Source organism: Apis cerana, linkage group LG14 (assembly GCF_029169275.1).
Source record: "Apis cerana isolate GH-2021 linkage group LG14, AcerK_1.0, whole genome shotgun sequence".
NCBI lineage: Eukaryota > Metazoa > Arthropoda > Insecta > Hymenoptera > Apidae > Apis > Apis cerana.
The window spans coordinates 5,004,675-5,029,256 of NC_083865.1; the positions used below are offsets into that span (position 1 = coordinate 5,004,675).

A 24,582-nucleotide genomic window follows, 5' to 3' on the forward strand; every position below is an offset into this window, starting at 1 on the left:
TGCTGGAAGAAAAAAAATTTATCTTGCGATTTATTTAATTTCTCGTAGGAATTATTTCGAAAAATGGCAATATGTTTCGCACTTTTTAATTCAATATTTGTCAACGATCGTATCGAAATGTTTCAAGTTTTATATGTTACATCTTCGATCGTAGATATATCGGAATATTTATAAATATTCAATTAATTTGTTTATTTTTTTCAAGCAATTTATAATTTTTATAAAGAATAGGAAAGGAAATATTATATATCATCTTTTATACAAAATTAATGAATTCTCGTTGATTTTGATATATATATGTTTGTGTGTTATATAGAATTGAAACACATATAAGTTATGGAATTATACTCACGGTTATTTTTCCATCGAGTTCAATGTTGATTGTTAATATAATTGTTAAGTTTTCGATACAAACTTTGACTAATTGCACGTCCTACTTCTGATTGTGAACGCACAAAGACTCGAACCGGCGATTTTATCGTCGCGTTCCCCGCTTTCTTGTCGACAAAAGCGCCATTTAACGTATGAGTTTCGCGTTCCCCGTTTTGAATACAGAGAAACAACCATTTTTTATTGTGCAGAATGTTTGCCGGCAGATTAAACAGTTTGGAATTTTATATCCCCACGAGAGATGAAAATAGCGGGAATAAAACGAACAATTACGAAATATCCCCCTCTGTTTCGTTTCCCGAAACATTTTATATCTTAACAATTGTTTTCGAGCAATACGCAATACTCTTTCTATTCATACGTGAATCGATCTCACACACAGTAATTAAACGTTATTATAAAATACGAGAAGATTGTGAAATATTAAACATTTTGCAACTTGTAATAAATATAAAAGGGTTGAGACAATTTTTAAATCAGAATCTTTAATATATCATCTGTATAGGTAACATTCTTTCGAAAATTAATATATCTATCGTATAATTTACCTTGGAATTCGATTAAACTTTATTGAAATTACGAAAACTTTAAACCGCTGTAACTTTCAAGATACTGACTTCCGGTCAACGAGCGAACGATCGTTAGAAGCGCGGAATCTTTCTCTTTAAAACGCTTTTTCATTTATCTCGATACCACTTCCGGTTCCAGAGATATCATCGTGTAAAGCGAAGGGTAATTTTTAATCGTTTACTATTTCTCTCCTTATCGCTTATTCGGATCTCTCGCTCGCACCTCCTTTCACTGACCTATCTTAAACTCCAGACGAGCGACAGACGCGATTCCTGGAAAAACGTACACTATGCGCTTCTAGGAAAAATATGTGGTAGATCGCTAGATGGCGCCACCATTCACAATTTCTGCACTGCGTTAAGTACTACAGAGACTTCGAGTCCTTATATCTCTGCAACGAATCGAGATACTCGAATGAATAAAAAAGAGTGCGTTCCGACTAGCTTTTGATGACAAAATTTTTCATATACTCTCCCGACTTTTACGTACGTAAATTCAAAGGCTAGTAATAGTGGCATATAACTATTGAAAATTGTAAAAGTTAAACACCAACTCGTAATAATCGGACGATTCGGAATCGGAATTACAGGTATAAAATGACACAGTGTGAAACCATTCTCAAAGTTGAAGTGAATTTGCGTTTCAATTGACTTTTAATTTTCAAAGTTTTAAGTAAAATGGAAGGAGCGGAATTAGCGTTGGAGAAGCAAGTTGGTAACGATTGTATGTTTTCAATGTAAACGTATTAAATGCTCGTTAAAACGGGACGTTAGTGTACACCGTTATCGCGCGTAATGAAACGTGCAACCGAAGTCCGTGTTAACGCCCGTGTAAATTCGATAGTTGGTTCGGCGAAATAATTCGACAGTGAACGGAATTTTCGCCCCGGTAAGTACGGGGATGGTTCGTCGCGATAAACCGAATAAACGACGGGTGCACGTGCACGAAACGGAACGAAACGATGGCAGAAGGCTTTTAACAATCGAAACGCGTGCTTAAGGGTTGTGTTTCCCAAGTAGATTGGAACGTTGCGCAAGGGGAGGACAGACTCGTCGGATAATTGGGCTTGTCACGTGGTTGCACGAATGTCGTTACACGATACTAGTTGTCAATTATGAGATTCCATGCTTCATATTTCTCGTTGGCTGGGTTATTAGGTCACGTATGAAATTCTCGGCGTATACGTGAGAAACAAGATGATCGATTCGTAATTCGATTTCTAATAATTTTGATCATTCGCGATTAAAGAAAATGTGTTAATTACGTGTTCATATACATTTATGCATTTCGTACATGTGATCTTTCGTCATCGATATGTTTCGCTCCGATTGATAAAAACGAAATGTATCGCGTTTGAAAAAAAAGAAAAACGAGATAATTTAGCTCGATAACACTAGATAATCCGTTTTGGTATTAAAGGGAATATGATGTATCGTGCATTTTTCTGGTTATTAAAATTGATCGATTATGTTTAATCTGCTTTCATGAATCATTTATTATACCTTCCTGAAATATCGAGCAATCTTAAGCCCTCGAAAAACAGGAACACGAAGATACGAAGCCAGTCGATTTCTCAGAGTCCTCTTGCCCGTTTTTGGATGACGTTGAAATGTGATCGGACTTATCTTCGTGAAGTACGGCATGCAAACACTTGTTATATCGTTTAAGCTTGAAAACGCGAGATGTTGTAACGTAAACAGGTGTACATTACGAGCTTTCGTCGGGGATGATGAATGCGTCACAAGATTTGGAAATTTTAGCTTATAAGTACCAACATCCAGCGACAATATCGTATTAATCCGATTATTCTTGTCGAATATTGTTTCGTATGTTTAACATTATGTGTGAGAAATTGTGTTTTTTAATTTTTAAGTAGCGTCGAATTTTATTTTTATTCTTACAGTTAGTTAACAGAACATATTTATACAAACTTACGCTTTTATGAATAAGATTAGAGCAATAAAATACGAATAAAAATTTGTTTGTATTAGGAATTTCGATCGGTTTATTGTAATTTATTATTTCTATTTTTCTTTTCTTTTCTTTTCTTTTTGAAAGAAAATCTTGAGAGCGAAATTGGAGATTTCTTTTTTATTACAAAGTTTTCGTTTATTTTCGTCGAATCATCCAGACTAGAATATTGTTGAAATCATAAAATCTAGTAGCGTAGTATCGGTCACGAACAAGTACTTTCCACTATTTGAAAAGTTCGCAATTATTACTGTGTTTTCTTGCGGATTTGCGACAAGTTCAATGTACAAAAGCTTTTTAGAAAATTGCCAAGAATTTCTTGCGCGCAGAAAGGAAAGATTCTCGATCACGCGAGGCGAGAGGGGGAGGGGAGTGGTAAAGATAGTTAAGATAGTAGCTAAAGGATTTGTCAGGTTTAAAAGTTGCAAATCTTTCGCCCATAGTTAGACAATTTTTGCAAAGAACCACTCTTTACACGTCCATTGAAGGTATGACATGGAAGGGTAGTTTGGAAACTTCTTTTCAGAAACTTGGAATCGTCGAGATCGTTTTTTGCAATCCAAACACTTCTCCCATAACGCGATACCGCGAAGGTTTTTATTGTCGAAAGAATTTTGCTTATATATTCGTCAATATTAAATGTTTTTTTTTACATAAAATTATATCGATCAACAATATTGTTATTAAATATTTATTTCTCTCTGTTCTTTTTAATGCAGTTATTGCTTCTTCAAAATTATTCCACGCTACTATATTGTTACGAATTTGGACAATTTGATTTAATTTTTAATTCATTAAATTTTTCGTGTAATATAATATCGGCCGCTTACAATGGCTTTCCAGAGACTCTGTCTCTGTATTCAAATAGCCACTATACATGGTGACCATCTGACGAAGCTACTACCATTGCGTACAAATGGCCACTATAATATACGCAGCCAACATATATCAACGTGCGAACGTAGGTAGACTCTAGTTGTTGAGGTAACAATAAATTATTCATTATGAATAATTCTCTCTCTCTGCTTATCCATTATCCGCCAATAAACAAATTAAATTTAAAATTATTCGTAAAATGATTTTGAAAAATCGGAAAGCAACATTTCAAAATTAATGGTTATGTAAATAATATACGTGATTAAATATAATTTTAATCTTCGTAATTGTTATTACCACTAATTAAATCGTTTCTGTAATGTTTTTATACTTTACAGAACAAAGTTTTAAAAATTTCTATTCCTTTCACGTTTCTGTCGGGCAATTACATGGCACTTTGGATAAAATCTTTGTTCACGTCGTGGTTTACCGCACATTGGTGTAATAATCCGTAATGTATTTCACATTCGGCGATATCGTTTTTTATAACATCAAGAAGATAAAATGGAATGTATGTATATTTACATAGGGCACGCGTAGGAATTTTATTGGATCATTTTAAGCTACGTGGACAGAATGGACAGATTTTATCAACGGAATTGTACTATATTAAGATAGCGCAGGAAGTAAAATTTCAACTATCTCTTAATACAGAACGTTAAATTTACAGCCGAAACCTTGATACGAATCGTATTCATCTTTTGTTCTAATTTTTCGTCAAGATCTTCAAATTTTCGCTCAAACTTTAAACAAAATTTCCAAGTTTTCTTATTGAACCCGATAGAACCCTGTTTTATTTTGAAACTTAAAATAGATAACAGATTGGTAGAATCTTCTATTATTGAAATTATAACTAACGATAGATTTCGTTATTAACCATTGAAATTCCGAGTTATAAAATTTTCCCCAAAGGATGCATCGATCCGTGGTCACCGAGCCAAACGTTCACCCCAAATTTTCTTACCCCCCTGTCCAAATCCAAAACGATAAAGAATCCAACAACCATCCATTCGACCTCGAATTCGCTGAAATTCCGGATCGAAGGATTAAAAAAGGGGGGAGGGGAACCAGTCGACGGGAGAGAATTGGAACATTCCTTCTCTCGTCGGTCGAAATGAAAATTGCCGCGATGATTTTCAAGGAAAGCCCCGAAAACGGGGGCGAAACTAATTCCCCCGCCACCACTGCTTTTTCCCCCCCTAACCGCGAAAATTTACGACAATGATTTTACGACTCGTTGAATCGTTTCATAACTGGATAAACGATGGATGGATAGAGATTACTCGGCGATGGCCGAATCGGGAAATCATCGATGTCCATCACGTTATATGCGGGCGAACGACATGGAAACAGCCCCGATAATCCTGATAGTTGCAAATTAACCGCACTACGATTTAATTCTCGCGGTTTCGAGATTCCGCAATTTTCATGATTGATCAAAGTTGTTCGATGAGAGAAAGGTGAACGAATCGTTAGATTTCGATATTGGACAATTTGGGAATGATGGATAATTAATGACGAGAGACTGATGAAAATAAAGTATTGAAATGTTATGTTATAATTGAGTTTGTCGAACGAGTTCTTGGATATGTAAATTTTGCTGTTGGAACTTTGAATGTTTTGTAATCGAAATTTTGGATATTTTTATTGTAATTTTGAATAATTTTTTAATCGTTTTTTTTCATTGATTTAAATTTTTTTAAAGCGAAATTAAAGAAAGACGAATTTGTTAGAATATATACAAGTTAAATATTTTAGAGTGAAGTAAAGGAAATCGTGGAAATTACGAAAAGTATGAAGTTAGAAGTTTCTGTAAATGTTAGAATAGCTTAACGTTTGTTTGCTAGAATTCAGGATCTTTCTTTAAGTAAATCAAGAAAAAGTTTTTCAAATTTACATTCTTCTTTGAGCCATTCAGTTTGAATAGTATTTTGAGAATCGACAAGCATTGAATATCATTTAATTTATAATAAAATGCTACTTGGAAATAATTATTTCCTTTATTAATTTAATTTTAAAATAAATAGGAACAGATATGGGAAAAATCGATAGAAAAGCGAAGATAATGAATTTTGCACAAGGAGGAATCGAGGAAACGGAGATATATACTATAAAAAGAATATAGCAATTAGTCAATTGAATTCATGAACTTCTCCGATTCGTTCACTTCGTTAGTATTCCATTCAGTCAATTTACCTGACCATTCGTATACTCGATTCTTGGTTCTTGAACCTCTATCAAAGTTTCTGCGATTCGTTTAGCGATAATGGAAAATAGAATAAATAAATTTCGCTTAAAACCGAGACTAAGTAATCCATACCCCCCTCCCTATACTTGATTGCTTTGATCATTTAAACTCTGTCAATTGTTAGAATTAAAGGGAATTTATCGCTTCTTACAATTTTCCTTCCTAATTTCATACAAATTATTATTCTCAACCTCGTTCAATCGATCGTATCACTTTCACCGTCTTAATTCTCGATTCGTTTAAATTTAACAAACCACCAAAGAATTATTATATTCGTTTCGAATTTTTAAAAATTCGTCCATTTAAATTAATATTCGATTTAAACGAATCAACGCCCCTCTCATTATCTCGATACACAAAGTAATTTATATATATTTTTATCGTTAAAATTACGTATATTTACGTATATTCGTGTACCGTTTCAATCAACGTCATCGAATTTCGTACTTTATACGTCGAACATCCGTATTTGCGATCCGTAAAGCGGCTTGTGTAAATTTCAGTTTTATCCGGGAAAGTTCTACGTTCGTATGAATATTCGAAATATCGATGGGACGAGAATCTACAGGTTTCGTTTTACGATAAAGAATCGACGGGGTAGAGGGTTAAACCGGGAAAATTGGGCGAAATAACGTCGGTAATAATACAAATTCTGCCCGCTTTAACTCTGCGAAACGGTTTTAAGAGGATTACGGGGGACACGCGTAAACATTGAACCGATTGGAATTTTAATAGGGGCAAAAAACCATTTTTCTTTTTTCTTTTTTTTTTTTCGAAGGCCAGACGGTTCATTATATCATGGGGCATAGATTAAATCCGTAATGAAAATGTTCGAATCGAATGGGTGAATTTTTTTTTCCCAAAGAAAGAGATTAATTTCGTTTCAGAAATTTCCACTCCTCCCACTTAGCCATTGAATATTGAAATCGTGGCGGCAAATATCTATATAACGTATCGACGGAAAAACAGGAATTTTCGTTTAACTCTTTTCGAATCGGCAATAGTGTTCAATGAACTCTGAAAAAGTGGATTTGGCATTAAACCTCAATTTTCTAGATATTGTAAAAAATTGTAATTGCATCGATGGATGAACGAAAGATTCGAGATAAAGGCGATCGGAGACAAAATTGAAATTTCTTTCCCGCCTGTCTTTTTTTTTTCTCTCTCTTTTGAAGGAATAGTTTTTTTCTTCTATATTTCCGAAAAGGGTATTTTTACGCATAAACAAATGTTTTAAAATTAATTCTAAATTCTAAAATATTTTTCAACATTTTAAAAGAAGTTATTTAAATTTATTATCCTAAAAAATATTTTGCTCGCATATTCACAACGCGAAAATAAATAATTACGTAATTACCAAGTAAATTGCAACGAGGCAAATGTTTCCATGCAGGTCGTTTAAATCATATTTAAAACCTAGCAAGTGACATTTATCGCTTGAAAATTTTCTAACCAGATTTACCTTTAATTTTTACCTAATCATGTCACCAAGTCATGTTTAATAAGTAGAACAAGACCGCCGTGAATAGACGTCTAGAATAGGTCGGTCACGTTTAATCTAGTAGAATAGAATAGTCATAGTCAGTCGCGCGGTACATCAATCATTGATCAGACAAGTAGAATGGGACATCTAGGTCGAATAGTACATCTCAATCGTTCGTCAACCAAGTAGAATAAGTCGACGACAAGTCGCGTGAGATTCACGGAAATTGAGAAACGAACAATTAATTCTTGTTCTTTATTTAGTCGTCATCTCAAAAAAAGAAAACTCGATGGAAATATCTCGTTATGGTCTCGCGTGCCTATATTATTTATTCACAACGCTCTTAAAGATGACTCGAACGTCTCTAAGTACTAATTTCCCCTGTTGGGTGAAACGACAACCTTGTAAATTGTACTTCAAACATCGCCGTATTCTCCTATATGCATGGGATTCCGTATCGACCGTACGAAGCACGGTAATTATTATTAACTGTGCACAAGCTCATTATACAGTTCTCGCCATGTCGAATCTCTTACGGGGAGAGACTCCCTTCGCGGACCGCTTTGTCCAGTTCACTACTCGTCGATTATTAATTTTGCTTAAACTATTTCAAGGGCTTATTGTTATGTTTTCGGTTCCGTGAATTTATTAGAGGATAAATAGCACGGTATATCAAAGTGGGATTAAACAATGTGCTACCGGAATTCGTGGGATCAAGAAAATTATTAATTTAAAATTTAAAATTGCATTATAGAAATTTGAAAACGTATCAAGTTACTTGAAATAAATTTGTCTTGCGAAACACTATTAATCTCCTCATTGTTTGACTTATACTACTGCTTAAGTAACTTTCTGGGATACTATACGTACTTTCGATCAATTTACCAGATCTGAATCATTTATGTGCGAGTAGAAGAGAAAAAATAAGTTAAAAATTTCCAATCCACCAACAATTCCAACCGTAAATCCACAAATCGTTCCAGGACAAAATCAATAAGCAGCAATGCTGAAAATACTATAATCGAGACTCTCCAACGAAGCTAACATCCTCGCGCAACGTTGTTGGTTATTCGCACACAAGACTTAAGACAAACAATTCGACGTTTCGAGACCTGACATTCGCCACGGAATGAATAATCGAGGGAGGGGATCGACCGGTGGCTCGGAATTAATTAACTTTCCCCATTGAAATTCTTGGACAAATCCCTGGTAACTGACCAAGTTAATTTCGAAACAATAAGAAGTGGAGAACGTCACGAGTAGGAAATTACCCGGATCCCGTTTATCTTTGTCCACCACTCGTTATTCGAATATTCCTGACAGCGTGACCCGATCGCAATTACCGTAAATATCCGCCTCTTGCTAATTGAAACGTAATAACGAACCATTCAACGAATCCTTGTCCCTCCCCCTCTCTTTCTCTCCCCTCGAATCGATCGTGTAATTATGGCGGCCGGTGATTTCGTGATAAAGAGGGGGAGACGAAAGAATGCCGGAGTCATCATTCTCATTGCGCGAGATTATCCGGATTGTCCGTTTTAGGGGTTGTCTGCTGGCTCTCCCTCCGTGCGCCATCACGCATTGGTGGGGTGGTGGTGCCTTTAGGGGTGCCTGAGCGTGGATGGGAAATATATGACCGCATCATCGAACCGTGAATTGTGCACGCGTTTCGGTACTTCGCTAGTATTTGGATTTAATTAAAGTATTTAATATTCGTATCCGATCTTATAATTAATTGAATTTTACGATATAGGGAAGTTTGATTTACACGTGTTTGTTTTCATTTCGTGCATCACAGTTTTAAAATATTTAATTTAACAATCCTTGTTGCCGTTATCGCAAAAGAAAATTTATATATTTATATATAACGCGTCGTATGTCATTTCGTTTCAAATTTTGTTATATTGTAATATAACAAATATGTAATAAAAGTAATTGGTAATAATTTGAAACGGTGTTTTATAAACTTATTATTGCTGTTGTTTCGCTGTACGTATATTTTGCATACTTACAAACCGTATAATTAAATAAAATCGACTCGTGTTATTGAATTTAATTAAAAATTGGAGACGAAAAGAAAAATTAATCTCTAAAATTTCCCAACTCCAATAATTCGATCATCGGGATAAACACAGCGCAATCGATAGATTTGAAACTTTCATTTCTCTTCGGGGTCGAGTTGGAAAAAAATAACCATTGTGGAAGAAAAATAGCGGTCCATTAATTACCGAATGGCAAAAGCGAGGGGTGGAGGGGTTAGAAGGGAGAGAAAGGAAGGAAAGCTGTGACGACACAATTACGCAGGGACCGCCCGTGTTTCCGCCTAGTTCGTGGACACTGCTTCCGTAATTACCTGACGCACGCCTCGCATGATCAGTTTCAATTTGCGAAAAAAACTTAGTCGGCAGGAGGGGAAAAAAGTCGAGCTGCCAGGAGAAATTTATCGAGCAGTTTCGTAGTCGTGGATATACACAGGGATATCCTGGTTTCCAGTTTTATTTTTTATTCTCTCTCTCTCTCTCTCTCTTCAGTTTCTCCTTTTTCCTCCCTCCCCTTGTTTTAAAACAGATATCGCTAAAGGATAATTCGTTTCTCTCGTTCCTCTTCTTCATTGACAGGGCACAGCTTTATCCTCTCTCCCTCGTTCGTATCGTACAATATAGTGCGTTATTTATTTTATGCGAAACGTAATCTTGTCGCGTTACTTTGGAGTGTAACTTGTTAAAAATTAGGTAAACGATTTGACAGGTTATTATTATAAGAAGGGATAATAACCTCGAGAGACCCCTGAAATCCGAGGATCCTAAAACCTCTTCTAATCTTCCGTATAATAGTCTATCGTACTTATATAAGACCAATCTAATGCATAATGAATATAGAAGGGGGATGTCCGTCGAAATACGATTTGGAATAAAGTCTGGATTATCTTGAGATAGAAGCTCTCCATTCCTTTTTTTTCTAGAAATTACTAATTATGATTATTAATTGGTAATTTGTATGCTCAGCGTTGTTTATTCGAATATATTTAGATAATGAAAAAGGATTATTTTTATAATTATAATATATCTCTCGTTACATCCAATTCCTCCCTTGTATATTCTTATTCTTAAATAAAACACTTTAAAAATATTAATCTAACTAGATAAACTATGTAAGATGAAAAAAATCTATTAAAAAAATGATTAACTATCGTGTTCGATCATATTATTTACATGTGAATAACGTGCAATATCTATTTCTTGAGAAGAATATTCGAAAAGAACAACAAAAGGTTCATCAAGAATATATTAGGGGTTCACCGTTTCACGGAGCACAATTTCTGGAACAAAAAAAGGCTGATTAAAAAATCTGAAAGAGAATCTAGGTTAATCTTCCTGTTTATAGGATCGTAAACGAGAGTGGACGATTGGAAAGGAAGAAAAACCGAATACATAATTTCGGTTTTTCTAATTACGCACCATCCACGAACGTATTATATACGTGTCCTATAATGCCGGGTTATAGTTATACAAAAGATTCCCTTTATCCAAGAGAATCGAGCCATAAATCCCGGATCCCTTTCCGCAGTGTGTGGGCATTCGATGCATCAATCATTATCGAGGGCGGTACGACTGGAATATTTTGTTGAAAAAGTTGCTTGACATTTTCCATGCATAGCCAAGTCCTCTCTAAACTGACGTGAACGCGTAGTGGGTGTATCAACGACAACGCAAAAACTGGGATAGCCCTTGGACCTCGATGTTGTCTCGATGTTGTGAAAGAATAATTTACGATCGGTTGAGTGATAATATCGATATATATTCCATTATGAGATCCAATTTCGAGATCTCCAAGCTGAATACTTGCCGCGATATCCATCCGGAAATTTTTCTTCGATTTTTTTTTCTATTTTTAAAAATTTCAACATCTTAAAATTCTATTTTCTTTTTTTAGAATTCGGATTCGAATTTAGAATCGAGTTACGTATTTGTTCGTATTTTCCCGAGAAACGTCGAGTTACAGGGGATAAAAGGAAGAATTATTAAAAATTTTGAATGATAATTTGAATATATCCTGATGGAAATCTATCCTCTTTTGAACTTGGAATAAAAGTTTTCAACTATCGTTATAGAAAGATAGGATAAATACTGGGAAGTATCGCGATTTTCGAGAAAAGAAAGTTGGAAATTTATGACTAGTAATTCCTAGAAACTGGCGCGCCAGTGATAAGCTTCGGAAGGAAAGCGATATACGTGATTACAGAGAGTATACCTCCCCTCTCACTCTTTCTCTCTCAAAATGATTTTAAAAGGAACGGTGTCCTTAAATCTGCCAGCGATATCTGGTAAAACTCTTCGCGATGCCACGAGCCATCGAGAAAGAACTGTGAAATGGTGTTATAAAAAGGTAATTTATGACCTGAAGAAGTATCGTAAATGTGGCCTCTATTGCGGGACGATTTTCGCATCATTGATGAAGAACCGTCGATGCCACTGTTATACGGCCGCGTATTTTTCGATAAAAATCACCGATAGTGCGAACTCCTCGAATTCCCCGGAATCGATATCGTAAGGTACTCGTAATCGAGCCACACACTTTTCGAGTTTCACGGCAGATACGAGAACGCGCGAAAATTGTCCCCGTTAATGTATGCTTTTAGGGTGATAATGAGAATAAATTTCTCCGTTTTTTTTCCCCGCTCTAACTTTATTTCTGCTGCATTCTGAAATGTGAAATTTGCGCGCAACATTTTTTTTCTTTTATTTCTCCAAAAATTAACGTCGAGGAATTTTTAATCGAGACATCAAGGAATCGTTTCGATTTTTGAATAATAATCTTTCGAGTAATAAGAGAAGGGATAAGAGAAAGGAGAAAGTAGATTATCGGATGGAAACTTTTTCGATATGTGCATAAAGTATATAGATCGTTGTGTATAGAACTACAGGACACTAACGATAAGTTTAATCACGTTAAATCTGTATATCCCGGAGCTTACGTTCTTGAACTTGAGGCAACACTTTGACTGTGCACAACATGTTGGGTCTCTTGTAACATTTAAGTGTACGTATACACGCACACATACGCAAGATTGTTTCGAAGTTAGTACCCCAATGCCTGGGGCAGGTCTAAATCTTAATCTGATATGCAACAATCCGTAGGCAGAGGAGAACGCTAATACCACGGGCATTATCAGAGAATTGTCGTCATTAAACTATTACCAATCGAACGATCCCTGTGCCAATATTACGGTTTACTTAATGTCCTATTGTATACGTTAATACACCTATCCCTTGCGCCTGTTAAATCGATATATTAGCTGTTTGCGATACATTTTCCAATATCAATAAGACATTGTCGAAACATTTTCGATAATATCGGCTTCGAATTCACTGCGAACTGTTAGTTGTAAGTTCTCGCTTACGATTGAAATTCTAAATTGCACGATATTGATTAATTCTGCATAAATTTCACTCGTGTTCCGTAGAAATTTATTCGACGAATTTTCAAACAATTGGTACAAAGTTTTATCTACTACTTAAAGAAAGAAAAATACCTGATCGGTTTCCTTTTATTCCAAGTACTTTTTAAATTCCCCTTTCGATAATCTCATAATTGCACTCGTTTCCTCGATCCTTCTTTTTTCACATTTGTTTTTCTCTCGTCTCAAAAAAGTAATCAAAACTTGATCAACGGTTACTAAATTTGATCATCGTCGTATTCAAATTTATAATTCGATCAAGCGTTTCATTCGCTAAAGAGATTGAAATTACTTTCTTTTGCGACACGGAAATGAATTAAGTGCGGCAAAATTGTACGGGCAACGAGCGAGAGAGCGCAACGTAATCGCAACCCGGCGCGGAGGAGAGAGAGAGAGAGGGGCGTATCGAGTGGCAAAGACGGACTTTACGCAATGCATAAAACAGAGCAGGGTTTTGCGACATATAAAGGCAAAAGTGTCATAGTGCCAACGATGATTTATGATCCACCTTCGAAGGTTGTGCAGATTTTTGTGCATCGAGGTGTTCATCTCCTCGAGAAGCTCGTCCGAGGGGTACATCGATTGGGCGGAAATTTCCACAAGCGCGTTACATCGATAATATTTTCCATGGCACGCGCCTATATTATTTCCTCACCCCCCTCCTTCCCTCGATAATTATCTCGATGCATTATTCATCGTGTTATTATCTTATCGGTTCAATTGGCACGTTGGACAATTCTATTACTGCTCGCATCACGCGGTCCTAATAATAAAATAGCGCGTTTTAATTGTAATCAAATTGTATCGCACAGTTTATTGTACGCGATAGTGGATGCTCGACATGATTGGGATTAAATAAATTGTATAATTTGCGACAAGTAAAGACAAGCTCGTGAATCTTTTTAATCCAATTTAATTTGTAATGATGAAAATAAAAATTATTACGAAAAAATAATATTATACAGAAGAATAGTGAACAGCAAAATGAATTAAAGTGATTAAAGATTTAATAATTTAATTTGCAAACTTTAAAATTGTATAAAACTATATATTTAATCTTAAAATAGTCTTAGAAGTCTTTTAATAAAAAGTGTTAGTTTAGATTTGTTCATGAAAACGTTCATGTTTTGATATTTGATTTAAAATCTGATATTAAAATTAAGGATACCATATGCTATCAGAAGTTTCAGTAAGAACCAAATAGTAAATTTCTTCGAATTGCAGTTTAATGATAGTTAAATGTTTCTTTGCAGTTTTCTTCAAGGTAAAGTTTGCTCACCGCCAGTCCTAAATTTATTTATTGTCTGATAATAATAAGAAATGTTTTCATAATCATGCTTTTTCTTCGTTCCTCGTCTATTCCTTCGGAGGTATAATAGTAAAGGCAAGATTTAAGCTCGAGTAATTTCAAATTAATTTGATCTGATGAATAATGTTTGTAATAAACTTGTAATCATATTTGTAATACATTAGAAATCGACTGCTCAAGATCTGAACAAAATTAGAATTTTAAGATAACTTTTAGTTAATTTTTCTTCGTACCATTCCTCTCGTCAAATTTTTCTGATATTTTTATCTTTTTCGATTAGAGATAGTTTCGAAATGAATATATATTGAAATAAATATCCATTTTCAATTAATTCATTTGCCGAAATAATCTCATAAATTTTTTAATTTTCAAAATCTTAACAATTGCTCGTGTACTTCAAATTTAAGATAATCTAAAGAACAAAGAGTTTTCCAAGCTTCATAAAAATGAGAGCACAGAACTTGCTACTTAACCTTTCGGACGTAAAACGGAGTTGTAATTAAAACTTCATTGAAACTTCATTTTTCAAATGCATCTGGAAATAATTTCTTGCGCTATCAACCACTTGTTTTCATCGTAATTCCTCTCCCAAGGAACAAGTTTCGAACGATGTAAGAAAATTTAACAAGTTTTCCTCGATTATCGAAGGAAGAAATTTTGCTGGACCAGGCGAGACAAAGCAATGTCGTGTACGATTCTCTCTAAAAATTCTCGCGATCCCGAGGAAAAAGGAACCACTAAACGACTTTTGGCACGTGATACAATGAGACAATAAGAGACTTGGAGAGAGAAGGAAATAAATAATTGTAGACTTAGAGTGTAATCCTCGGTTGAAATTTCGTTTTTGTTTTTCGATTTGTGTTTCGAAAACTTGCTGTGAAAACAATGTTATTTCGCTTTTATATTTGCGATAGATTGATGATTAATAATTTAATTGAATCTCTGACACGTTGAATATTATTATTTAAGAAATTAAAATAATGAAAGTTGAAATATTAACGAAGATGTAGAAATTAATCGTAAATAAATTAATAAGAAGAACAAGACTGATGATTACTTGCAAAATACTTAAAATCAAGATATTTATTATTAAATCAGATATGTTATAAATATTGTAAATTTAAACGTGATTTAATACAAGCATAAAACTTTGACAGATGATTTACTGATTTATTCTCGATATCATTTGAGGGAAATATCGTTTGTAAGATACGAAGATGAAGAGATTTTTAATTCAATTCGATGTGTAGTTTGTTGTTTTATCTTCGACGAGTCTTTTTACAGTTTCAGTTTAAAAGGATGAATAAACTTGGAGACGTATGGGAGAGAAGATAAATGGAGAAGACAAATGAGAACGGTAGTTTCAAGTGATGGATATGTAAATACGTATATCAAGTTTTTAAAATACACTGTGAAGTGATAGAAGTGTCTTTATTGAATTAAGATTGTTAAACATCACAGAGAACAGGTCGTAAATAGATTGTAGACAGAGCTAATGGAACTAAAATAGAGTAGAGCTAGATAAATATTAAAACGAATTTAAAATTAAGCAATTTTATTCTCTTAGAGATCAATAAAATTTACTTTTCCTTTTATTTCCTTTTATTTAATAAAATTGGAAATTGATCAAATTTTTCTGTTATATTTTCTTTTAAGATGTTCAGAAAATATTAATAGACCCTCGAAAAATCACAAAATAAAATTACTCTTCAATAAGAAATAATAAGAATAATAATAAAAACATCCATATCTTTTTATTCTAATATCAAATTTACATATATTAAAATACCAAATACTGCGAGCAAGCCTAATATCATTTAAAGAAAACGCAACAAATATTTCGTATTCAGATCGAGATCAAAAATAATTTCGCGATTTTGCGCGAAATCCCCGTGTCCTCGACAGAGGGATGGCGCGACGATTATTACAGAGGAAAAATCGTAAGCATCCCGAGCCTCTTCACGATTCAATTCGCGGCGGTAAATCACGCGTGAACGAGAATCGATTTAATGTTCCCGTGGCGCGTGCACGTGATGCGGACAATGCGCTGCACCCAAGTACACGATGATGAATGAGCTTTTACCCCGCGTGCCCGCGCTGAAAGTTGGTTATCGTCTAAAGATCCGACCATTTGTAAGCCCGTGCACCCACGATTCATCGATTTTTCAGATTCACGCCGGCTCAAAGTTGCATTTTAATACGTGCCGACTTTATCCGCAACGCTTGGCAATTGAATGCCTCCGGATCTTTTGGCAGTTTCTCCAGATCCTCGAGCTTCTCTTCTTCTTATTTTTTATTGCGTCTCCCGGGATTGTCGGCGCGTTTTGACGAGATCTGTGACAAGATTCAATTTGTAATTTTTAATCGTTTGTAATTTGTAATTTATTGGAATGAAAAAAGAATGAGGATTTGTAAGAATTATATTTCAAAGGAAAGTTTTCTATTTTTTTCGTGTAGTAGTTGAGGAAAGTTGCCTCATAAATGCGCGTTTTTACAGATTTTAAGGTATATTTTATAGTCGTTTTAATTGTAGGGAAATAATTCAGTAATAAAATTGCAATTTATCGATTCTTTTTGCTGTAACTTTTGTATTATGTTATTAATATTCAGAGAAGAGATATAATAATTTGTTTATTTATTAAAATAGATGCATGGTAAAAAAAGATTGATGGAGTGTACAACCATAATTCCTTTTCTCGCGTGAAATTTCCATCCACCATGACGAAGCATCGTCACCTCCCCTAATACTGCTTCCACCACTACTCGCTGCCTTCATCATCGGATAATCAATAGAAACGTCTGTAACTTTGCAATATAAAAAAAAATGTGCTAGCAATATTTCATATTGGACAAAACCAACTTGGATATTCGAATTATCCATATAAAAAATAATTTGACTACGAAATTATTTTTAATTGGATATAAAAATCTTAAGATTTTTATATCATTAAAGATAATAGAAACATGAATCTAAATTTATTCTTCATACCACGTTTTGGTATTTTTACGTCAATTAAATTTAATTTTATATCGTAAATAAGAGATAAGAATCTCTGCTGGTATTTCTATTTATTAGAAACTTTGCAATTTTTCGTGTCTATTATTCAATCTTCAATTATAATTAGAAATAAACTTATACAGCATTCATTAAATCTTGCAAGAATTCGATATTATCTCTCGAGAAATATCGTATTCAATTTCTTGCAACTTTTCTTCTCCGTAATTCAATAAGTCTTCTAGCCGATTGTTATCTACAGTTTTCCTTTATCTTCCAATAATTGCCACCTAATCGGTTTAATTAACAAGAAAAAAGGACATGAAGCGTAATATATCTTTCTGGACTTTATACGATGGAAAATGTTTTATAGAATTTTCGTTCCTTGATTGATATTAATCGAAATTCGATATTTCGAAATAAATTTAATATATACGGGAAACGTATCTACTATGCTCCCGCATTATTTGACGCAGATACTTTCCGCAAATCCTACGACAAACAACATAACACGTTCAATAATTCATAAATAATTTCGCGTCTGAGAGAACCACGCATAATGTTTCCACCATTGGAATTTCAGATCAGGCACGAGAAAGTGCACGTCCAACACGATTCATGATTCCAAGCTGATCTTGAAAATATCAATCTCAAATATTTTAATATTTTATCACACGAACTAATCTCGAACATTCCGAGTTTGGATTTCTTTTCAACAAACATTGAATCGATTCTATTCAGAATCGAAAAGTAAATTTATGTAAATTATTATGTAATATTTATTAAAGAACGTATTTTAGAAAGGAACAATACCTGTATTAAAATATCAAAAATCCTCGAAATTTTTCATTATAATTGCAACATTGAAAATTAAAGCTCGTAAATGTAAGTTAATTATTTATTATTTAATTTTTTCAAATTTCATGAAAAAGAAGTAGTAGCGAAATTTTTAATGAAAAAAGAAAAATTCCTCCTTCTCGTGAAATTGAAATTAAATTTCCTCGAAAAAATTTTTAACGATTTAAATAAGTTATATAAGAATATAATTTAATATTATAGAATAGAACGAAGTAATTGAATAATATGAAATTGTATTAACAATTTACACTTTTAATTGTGATACGGAATATGATATTTTTTAAAAATTGAATATCACAGTGAAATATATTGAAAAATTTTCAACAAAGGTTAGAAATTTCCAGCAAAATAACTGAATATTGCATGTTATACAATATTTCGTTTTTATTTTATAGAATTTTTTTTTTGCAATTCTCATATCAAAAAAAATGGAGAAATTACTGCGGTGATAGATATTGCAAATTTTCTGCACGACATATTTCTTTTATACACCAACGACGTATTAAAGTAAAAATTACTAGCATAAATTTAATCAATATTTTATTCATCATTCGACTAATAGTACTTGGATTCCTTATCTTTTTAAATTGTTACATTCATGTAATCGTATCATAATTAAATCTACAAACCACATACAAATTTAAAAGAAATTTCCTTAATTGAAGGTAAAAATATAGATGATCGAAATGCAAAATACTTTCATCTGTTTCAAATTTTACAAGATTTTTTTCAAGATACATTTATCTTGGATATATTAATAATAAACCATTCTCGATCGAATATCGAAACATTTCAATCGGAATATTTCAATTAGCGATAAATATAAGGATAAAAAACTTATTCTCTCAACACTGCAACTCTCGTGAAACGTTAACGCGGCGAACGCGTTAATGTTTCGAGGATGTGTATCGACGGAATTCCATATTTAATCGCGTGCAACTCGAATCGGTTATTCCTGGGCCACACGTTACACGTTACACGTGAGACCACTTGAGCAGCCTCTGTTCCACTGATTGCACAATTACGGCCGGCGATTATTTGCTTTGCCGCAGCGTGTCACCGCCGTGTCACGGACATTGCACTTTCCACTGGACAGACCACGGCGGACTTTTAATTATTCAATTAGCATCGGTGCAGCTCCTCGCTGACGTCTTGCTTGATTTGTAAATGCGATCGTGGCGCGTTGTTCATCGGCAATGAACCGCGGCTTGCGGCCTACTCCCACTTATTTCTTTTCCTCGCCTTTTAATCGTCGAGCTTGCAAGCGAAATCGAATTGCTGATCGATGGAATAACGTCGGATGGATGATACGTGAGGTATTGTTGGGCGAGATGAAATTTCTGGTTTCGGAACTTAACCCGGGTGTGTCTCCCTTCCGAAGTGGTTCATAAACTAGCCGTGAGACGGTTGGGTCCGCGAGCAGCCGCATTAGGCGACAGGGGGTGGAGGAGAAAGATGTTGGGGTGAATGATGCGTCTTAATGCAGCGCCTCTGTGTACCGAGTTGTTAAGACGTCGAAATTGATCGTGTGTTTTATGGGGAGGAGGGATAATTCGAGATTAAATTTTGAGATAATTTAATAAGAAATATTTAATTTTGGTTTCGTTATTTTATTTATTGCGAGGTTTTTAAAATTTATGTCCTACCGATTATATATTCATTCGGAAAACTTTGAATGTGCAAAGATTCGTCGAGATTGTTCCTGCGTATATGTGGTCGCACAATATGGAAGATTAAAAAACTTTTAATTGAGAAGTATTGTGAAAAATGTGGTACAAGTGCATTTATTTAAACACGAAATGAAGTAGAGGAAATCGGATAAGATACGAATTCATTTAAGGAATGATAAATCTCCGAGTCTTTAAGGTTGTGTATTAACGTATCTTTTAAAATTAAGAATATACATATTTTCCCTCCATTCAAATTCAGCTTGAATCGTAATTTTCTAAAGATAAAAATTTTCTCTCCGAGTTTCCTCAATTTACAAGATGCGTGTCGGATGAAGTATTCACTGACAAAAATGTAAATTCCAAATGATAGTATGTCGTATGTTGTATTTCACGAAATAACAACATTATTTGGAAGTTTAAGAAGAGAATTATCGCATCGTAAATGCTATCTATTATTTTAATTCAACGATGAACTCGTTTTAAATTTACTTCTTTCATCGATAAACTGCGAGTTCAATCCTGAGAAGAAAATTAAAACTTGTCGCATAATTTTTTTACATTGTTATAGAATCACTAATGTATTTTTTCAATTTCAACTTGATAAAATTTCTTATCATTTATAAAAGAATTGAACACAAAACGAATACACACTATTATCCGAAAATTAATATTGATAACGATATCTTCTTAAAAAGATATTTCAATTCTTCAAGACGATCACTCAACACCTTCGATAAACAATTAAAAAGCAAAAATAGAAAAATTCTCGGGCAAAAGATGTTTCAAATCCAGCATCCAAAGATTAGAGCACGTTGTTTAACACATGCATTCGAAAACGAAGCATCTATTCAACCGCAAAACCGGAACGTTCTCACACTTTTACGTTCCGTTTTGCAACACTTCTCATGCACTTCGTTAAATTCGCCCCGTATGGATACCGAATATTATCGAATAATACCCCCTGCCCCCTCTGGGATTCTTGTTAAACCGTTGGTCGAACCATTGGAAACTCTGAGCCATGCATGCGAATGCACCCGGAACAAGCTGCGGGAAGCTCTTAAACGGGATGCTCCAGGTGAATTCAAAGTAAGAACAACGCGCTTCTTTCGTGCACGTTCCACGAATTTACCGAGATGATAGCGAGATGTTGATCGCGCGCACACACACACACACACACATACACGTACCTTGAGTGACCGCGATCCCTTCGATAACCAAGAGAAAAGCAGCGAGTATCAGGAGGGCGAGCCAACGACACAGCATTTTTAACACTTCGGTTCACTTCGTTCCCACCGTCGTTTAATTTCGTCCTTTTTTCTTCTTCTATCGTTATTATCCTCGATGCAGACGTAGAAGGAAGCCAAGAACGAGCTTGGAGCTTAAAACAGCTTCCAAACTCTTATCCACCCCCTTTTCTCGACCACTTTCCCTTCACGACATCCATATATATGTACATATATATATCCACACACTCTATCGGACCGTGTTATGCAACTCGTACACGACAACTTCACTGTACCATCTTTACTTACGCAGTCACTGTTACCCGAAGGACACATATACCGAACGAAGCTTCGCCATCGGACTCGCGTACTCCACTCATTCGACTCGCCTCGAAATTATCCTTCGATTGTATCGCGTGTTTTGCAAATCGGGATGATTCGCCTAACCGCGGAGGGGAGGATCAAGCCGCGGGGAAGATGCGTATAAACCGGCCTATCCCTCTCGTGCCTGCCAAACTCCACCGCGACGCACGATCCTTCCTCAGATGCAGGGCGACTGTTCACTGCCGCAGCCGCGCTCAAACCCACGTCCGACCACACGTGGATCCTTGCTACTGTTAATCGCGACACGCATCCTCGACACGCGATCGCCACTCGTCTGTCGCATCTTTTCCTCACGTCCCCCCCCTCCCCTTCTCCCGATGTATCCTCGATGTCCGCTGACAGATGTGTCTCGTCGAGGGACGCGTCCTACCCCTCTCCCCCCTTCCTCAACCCGAGCTTGGAGAAAAATCACTTTTTCCGGGGGGGGAGTGAGGGATCACCGGTAACGGAGACGACGATCACTTCCTCGATGAGGCGGATGGTAGTGGTAGATCCTTGGCGGGGGGACACGCGCGGGGATACACGCTCGTTCGTCGACCTGCTCGACGGCGTGCACGCGACGACGTCGAACGCACATGGACCAGCCGCGTTTTCACCACGGACGCGGTGCCGCTCGGCGTCGCGGCGCGAAATGATGGTGCGGCCTGGCGTCTCCTCGTCCACGCATGCGCCCTACCTCTACGCGTTACGAGGCGCGGACGGGTTACGCGCAGACCACTTCTACTTGACGCGCTCGAGAACCGACTGGCTCTCGGCTGGTACGGGTCGGGAATGATCTCTCTCTTTCTCTTTCTCTCTCGTTGTCGTCGGGTCAGCTGCCACGCAACCCTCTCCGACGCGATACGATCTTTGAGGGCGTCGTGACAGGGATACCCCCCGCGCTCGCCTCGCACAAATCCGGGGAATTCTCGGGCTGAAACGAGGCAGCGGTGTTAAACGTTAAGGGGGAGGGGAGAGGTAGGTAACCATTTGCACACCGAGACGGAAACCTTGAGATTTTCTTTCTCGAGAAGGGATTTGAAAGGTGAGTGGACCGGATGATAGAATGCGCGTTAAATCGTCCGGATTAAAACGTGTACTTGTTGATGTATTATTATAGGTTTTGTAATTTATTCCGGGATGAAGAAATGGGGAAAGTTTTGGATCGAGATTTTTCCAAAATTTAAAGTCCCGTTTCTTTAAATGTTTGCAATCACATTCTCGAATAACGTACAAGAACAAATGATATTCAAATTTCTTTTGTTATTTTTTTCTAGAAAACAACTTGCATAAAGTTCATAGTAAAAAAGGTGCATCAATTATCGAGCCTGGATTGTACTCGTTCGACGAGAATCCTCTGAGCGCTGGTATCAACGCTGCGATTAATGGAGGGACAGCAAGTAATGAAATTTACGATTGCCAGGGGTGTTAAGGAAAATACGGAAGCCATCCATTTCGGGGAAGAAGTTATGAAATCCGCAAAAATTTCGCACGGATCCGACATAAATTATTTCTGAACGTCTAGACACGGGGCGTACAGACTGTATAAAGGTTTCGTTATCGTGGCCTCCACGTTGGATCCCGCCGGTTATCCGTGGGGCACGTTGCATTTAAGAACGGCACGAGACGCGCACTAATCTTCGCGTTTCTTCCCTCCTTCGAGCGTAGGATTTCACGGGGAAAGAAAAGTACCTCGCGTATTATCGTCCAGTATGCAAGCCAGGTATCTCCCTTGACTTATGAGGGAAAGCTCTCTTTGCGAGAAACCACCTTTGCAGAATCCAGGAGGGGATCATTAAAATATTCGAGTTGCTGGCAATCGTTTCGGCGAGGATTTCTCTGCGAATTTATGTTTTTGTTATTTGTAATGTAAAGAGTGAAATTTGAATAAATTATTGTGGGCACGTCTAATATTGAATATTCGATCATTTAAATAATTTCTGATTTTTTGGAGGGATGTTATGGTTGAGATTAAAGTATCGATTATGGTTAATTTCAGTTCAATTTCTTTTAATTTTAATTAATGACATTAAATTGTTTAAATTGTATAAATTTTGTGTTATTCTTTACATTTTCTTCCACTTCTCCCTTTGCTGACGCGTACTTGCTATTTTAATCGATGTAATAATCGGCTTTTTTTAGCTTTATTATTAATAAATTTCGGATAATATTGGTATCGATGGTACAATTATTTCGATTCCGCGATTGAGGAATGGGAAATTCACGATTTTAATTAGCAAGTTCGAAGGCTCTCGGTTGTTTCTTGCTTCTCGATAACGATTACCACGTATCACAAGCCTGCGAGAATACCTAAAGTTGGAACGTAGTGGAAGTTAGGACCGTAGTAGGACTGGTTTCGAAAATTAAGGGCATGTGCAACGCCCCTACATTGCATGCTTACATGTCCTTTGTGGCAAGCTTGCGTAGGATGTGTACGAGATTAAGGAACCGAGACATTGCATTCCCATTTCTGCTTCGAATTTAACAAGAATAATTATCGTAATTATATGTATTATCATTCGAGGGAAAAAGGTAATGGGAAATTCAATTCTTCCTGAATTCCTAATTATTTAACTTGATTGCTTTTTTTTCTGTTGCATTTATGATTTGTAAAAATTACAGACAATTTTCTATTTTTACTGTAAGATAATTTAAAAATTTAATTCTACAATTATTTGGTACAAGAGAGTACAAAAGAGAGACAACTATTAGTTATATTAATTGCTATATTTTCCAATATTATTCGTTGAAACTACAGGTCCTCCTTCGTATTCCAAACTCGAAGTAATAAATAAAAGTTACGTTAACCTGTTGATATTTCTGCTATACCAACGTTATGGAAAAATAGTTCAGACCACGTAGAGGAACCCAAGGATGGATAAAATTATTCTGATATAAACTTCTCGCAAATTCTCACCAAAAGATTATCCTTTCTTTACTTTTTCCCCCACAGTTTCTCTCACGATCCGTATCATAATTTGGAAACCTCGAATAAAATCATTCACCAATTCTTTCGACAATGAACGTTACATAGTTTGACAAGATTCCAAATAATACGTGAACCAATTCGGTCAGCAACGTTCTCAAAGTGTAAATTGGCCGCATCTGAGACCAGCCGTTTCAATAACGCCCACGTGGTACACTTTGGAGAGCATTAACACCATTCGG

At 35.7% G+C, this 24,582-nt stretch overlaps 1 protein-coding gene across 1 annotated transcript in view; it reads right to left on the reverse strand.

Moving 5' to 3' along the window:
* LOC108003171 (zwei Ig domain protein zig-8) overlaps positions 1 to 22,694 on the reverse strand; it is a 385,408-nt gene extending 362,714 nt beyond the window's left edge. The window contains exon 1 of the mRNA XM_017065300.3: positions 21,016 to 22,694. Coding sequence (XP_016920789.1) covers positions 21,016 to 21,091 — 76 coding nt within the window. The 5' untranslated portion in view covers positions 21,092 to 22,694. The remainder of the gene's footprint in view (positions 1 to 21,015) is intronic.
* Positions 22,695 to 24,582: the final 1,888 nt, after the last annotated feature.